Consider the following 3,998-nt stretch of genomic DNA (forward strand, 5'->3'; position numbering starts at 1 on the left):
CTGAGGACCACCCTTCCCACCCCCAAGCCCTGCTCCGTGTCCAGCCGCGCGCCACCCCTCTCCCCCTGCTCCATGTCCAGTCACTGGGGGTACACTTATTTTAAAAGTTTGAAAACACCTGGTATAGAGAAACTGAGGGTCCTACTTCTCCCTCCCTTCCCAATGTCCCATCAGTCATCATTTTTGACCTCTGCCCCATGCAAATGTAAGAACCTCACCCCTAAATCTTGCATAAAATTTTGATAAACAATATTTGAAAGTATTTTGCTGTTTTCTCATCTGGTCAAGAAATGAAATTGTGAACAAGTCATCTGCTTAAATATTAAAAGGAGAACTGATTTATTACCATATTTACTCCCAAAGTACACACACCTTTCCCCCACAAAAAATTAGTTGCCCAAATGTCTTCAGTGGGAAAGCTGATTTTCTTCACTGGGACAGCAGAAGGATGGAGAGGCTGTGCTGCAATATGGCTGTTTCTTCTCTCTCAGCTAACAGTCAACAAGCATCTGGAGCAGAGTTCAGAAGCAACAACCATTTTCAAGTACAACCTCTCCATGAAAAAAAGTCAGCTCTAGGTCATGACTAGAAAAATCTTGTTTTCTACATCTTGCCTTCCAAAAAAATATGCACCTTATTGGGGGGAGGGCACATGGCATGAGGAAAAATATGGTATTTTAGGGAAGTAAGAAAGGAGGGAGGGCTGCCCGTCCTGAAACAAAGGAAACCAAGAAGATATTTGGTTTTCTACCAGAAAAACTGAAGGTCCAACAAGGGTGGACTGACTACATGTCTCAACTTGAAAGAATTTCTTTCCAGCAGCCTTATTTCATTCTGATGTCTCTGGATGGGTGAAAAAAAGACTACAACCACCAAGCCCCACAAAAGGATTCCACAGACTCAAAAGCCCAATCATATATACTACCTTGGGTTTCATGGACAACATTGTGGCAGATTTTACACCTGTGAACAGAACTTGCATATACTATACTTAAGTATAAACAATATCAGAATGAAGTAAGTTTTAACAGCAACATTAAAATACACAATTGCTGTACCATGAGCACAGTTGTTCAGATTGGAGGTGGAAGTGGGAGGCAACATTAAACAGACATGAAGCCATGCCAGGTACTGCAGGCTTGTACACATTTCCCTTAGTTCAGAACTGAGTACAAAAGTCTTAAAAGCACATAGCCAGACAAAAATTAAAACAAATACAATGGTTTGTACCATAAACATGTCACTTAATACTCCCAAAAGAAACATACCTCCCAGAGCTCCACTGTGATCAAGACTCTTTTTTTTATAACCTTGTGAAGAAATCAGTAGTGGAAACACAATTGAAAAAAGCCAGCGCCAGGGAGAAATGGGCCGTAAAGTACCTGAGAAGTTAAATAAAGTAGTTAAAATTGGCCTTATGAAAATGATTTATAAGACAGATGCCAGACAAGCGTTTATATGCCAGTATGCATGTAAATTCTAAGTGTAACATAGATGAAACTTCCCTCACCTCCTTTACAATTCAGAAGAAAAATAACAAGGCATAAAACTAAAAACGAAGCACCTTAGGTATTTTCTTTAACACTCACATAAATTAATGCAAAGATAAAGTATGCCATTAATAAAAACTTTACTTACTAGAAATGATAGAAACTGATAGAAAAAACAGACAGGATTATGCAGTAATTGAAAGGAAATTATAAGCAGTGAAATGTAAAATCCAAAACATAAGATACATTAGAGCCTGTCATTTAATTTTGGTTAAATGGACAAGTGCAGTTTTACAGTTAATACATACCACACTGATGTATGTTAAGGTCTCTTTCTTTCCTAACTCTAAAACATCAATTTAGACAATAAAAGTATTATTTCTTTTATGCCAGTGATTGTCAACTTTTTTTGGACTGAGGCACCCCTCATTGGAATCAAGGCACCTCTCATTGGACCCAACACACCCCTTCATAACTTTTGTGAATTGAGTGACATCCAATTTGAAAAGCTAGATTGTATATTACAGCAATGACCTCCTTGCAGAAGGGTCAGGCAGTGGGATTGGGAGATCATCCAAGCGGGGACAAGCCAGAGCCTGTGCTTATCTGCTTTGTTTATCTGCTCATTTCCTTATACTTCAGGGCACTCTTCAAAGGATCTGGCAACCCCCTAGTTGAGAATCACCGGTTTTATGTGAAGAGCTGGCAGGACTACATTTGAATAAATACATAATGCAGAGAGATCTTTTTTCTTAACAGGTTTCGTAGTAACTATATGAACAAGTTTTAACAGTTATGCTGTTTAATGCATTTTTTATGCTAAGATCCAATAGAGAAGAAATATTAAAGGGGAAAGAAGACAACCTTTCCAGAATCTTTTCAGGGTCCTGTGTAGATGGCACTTTCTACTATGTACCACATTACCATTTTTCGTATGGCAGAAGAACAATAATTAAATAATTTATTAGAAATTCCATATTGCCTCCAAAACCCCCCGTCAACAGCAAAGGTTTTAGGAAAGATCATACTATTTTATTGAAGGACTTTTTAGTGTCTAATAGCAAAACCTGTTTATTAGTCCACATATTCTGAATTACCCGTATAATATCTAATGTTCTCACCAGATTGACTTTTACATACAGTTTGATCACTATCACTATGTATCACTATGTATCACTATTCTGAAAGTATTTGTGTGTTTATACTAAAAAATGAGATCAGCCTTTAGCAGCCACATAACAGCTCATCTTTTTGTGGTTTCTGCACTACTAGCATATCCACTTTTTTACTGTATCAATAATATTGATTAAACTGTTTAACTGCAGTGACAGCTGATGTCATCTTAGCGAACTCATTGGGTCCTTCTGTCTTTGTGCCAATTCATTCATCTCTAGGACTTGCTATTCCTAGATTGAACAATGCTAATTGTTTCTCATTTTACAGCAGGGTGAGCGTGTCAAAGATACAGTCCATAGTTTTTCCCAATGACTCCTTATACTTATACGCAGAGGTTTAAAACCTCTTGATTTCTTCAGCAGTCTTCTTCATTAAACATTTTACTTTTGTGGTATTGATTGGACTTGACTCTTTTCCTTCTTTTTTTTTTAATAGACAAAAATGTAGTTAATATTATCTATTACCTTGTTACAGCTACATTACCTTGTTGTTAAGCCAGCCAATAGGGCCTATTTTCTCACTCAGTGGCCATGTCTACACACTGCCATACAGCAATGATGCTACAGCACCATGCTTTATTTAGTACTTCCTTTTGGAAATACTAAAGCACACTGCAATACAGGCAGTTACTGAGTGGCACCCCTATGCAGGGGGGGTCTGCTAACCTGGGGCAAGGGCTGCCCACTCGGCCTAGGCGCAGGTTCAGTCCCCCCATGGGACACAGCTGCTGCCTGCCTCGGGCAGGGGTTGGATGAAGTGACTCGAGGCAGGGCGGCCATCGTAGAGGACATTCCGGTTTTCTATCTTCTATTGGTACAAAACCCGACGCCTTTGCACCCTCTAATTTTCTCTTGAAAGAGAACCCGTTTTTCTCTTAAAGAGAAAAACAGAAGACGTAAAGGTTTTGTATCAAGAGAGGCCAGAGGACAACCGGACTGTCCCCTGTGATGGTAGCCCTACTCCTCAGGGATCCCATAATTTCCATGCCTCGGGCTCCGGGGCAGGGGGTGAGGGAGGGGGGAAGGGGATGCTGGGGGCGCTGCGGGCCAGCCCTCACCGTAGTAGGTGCTGGCCGTGATGGAGATGATCCAGAAAGCCAGGGAGATGCAGATGAGCAGGCTCAGGATGACCATGTTGGTCATCATCCTGATGTAGTCCTTCAGGAAGTCGTCCCGCTGGTAGGTCATGGGCGCTCACGCGGCGATCGTCTGCTAGGGCAAAGCGCACGAGTCAGGCCTAGGGTCGCGGCCCCGCTGCAAGTGCCGAGCCAGCGGCCCAATCCCCCAGCCCCAGCCGCCGGTCCCGCACGCACCATGGCTCCGCCGGGCCCAC

At 41.7% G+C, this 3,998-nt stretch overlaps 1 protein-coding gene across 2 annotated transcripts in view; it reads right to left on the reverse strand.

The window, feature by feature from the left end:
- Nucleotides 1-3,998, reverse strand: part of TMEM19 (transmembrane protein 19) — a 13,572-nt gene extending 9,574 nt beyond the window's left edge. Inside the window, exons 1-3 of one of the 2 annotated variants that reach the window (XM_019543208.1) lie at nucleotides 3,979-3,998; nucleotides 3,724-3,874; nucleotides 1,269-1,382 (exon numbers count right to left, since the gene is read on the reverse strand). In XM_019543208.1, the coding sequence (XP_019398753.1) occupies nucleotides 1,269-1,382; nucleotides 3,724-3,853 (244 nt within the window). In that variant the 5' untranslated portion in view covers nucleotides 3,854-3,874; nucleotides 3,979-3,998. The other variant, XM_019543206.1, reaches the window with a different exon arrangement.

This window comes from Crocodylus porosus, unplaced genomic scaffold, assembly GCF_001723895.1.
Source record: "Crocodylus porosus isolate Cpor-Errol unplaced genomic scaffold, CroPor_comp1, whole genome shotgun sequence".
In the NCBI taxonomy this organism is placed as follows: domain Eukaryota; kingdom Metazoa; phylum Chordata; order Crocodylia; family Crocodylidae; genus Crocodylus; species Crocodylus porosus.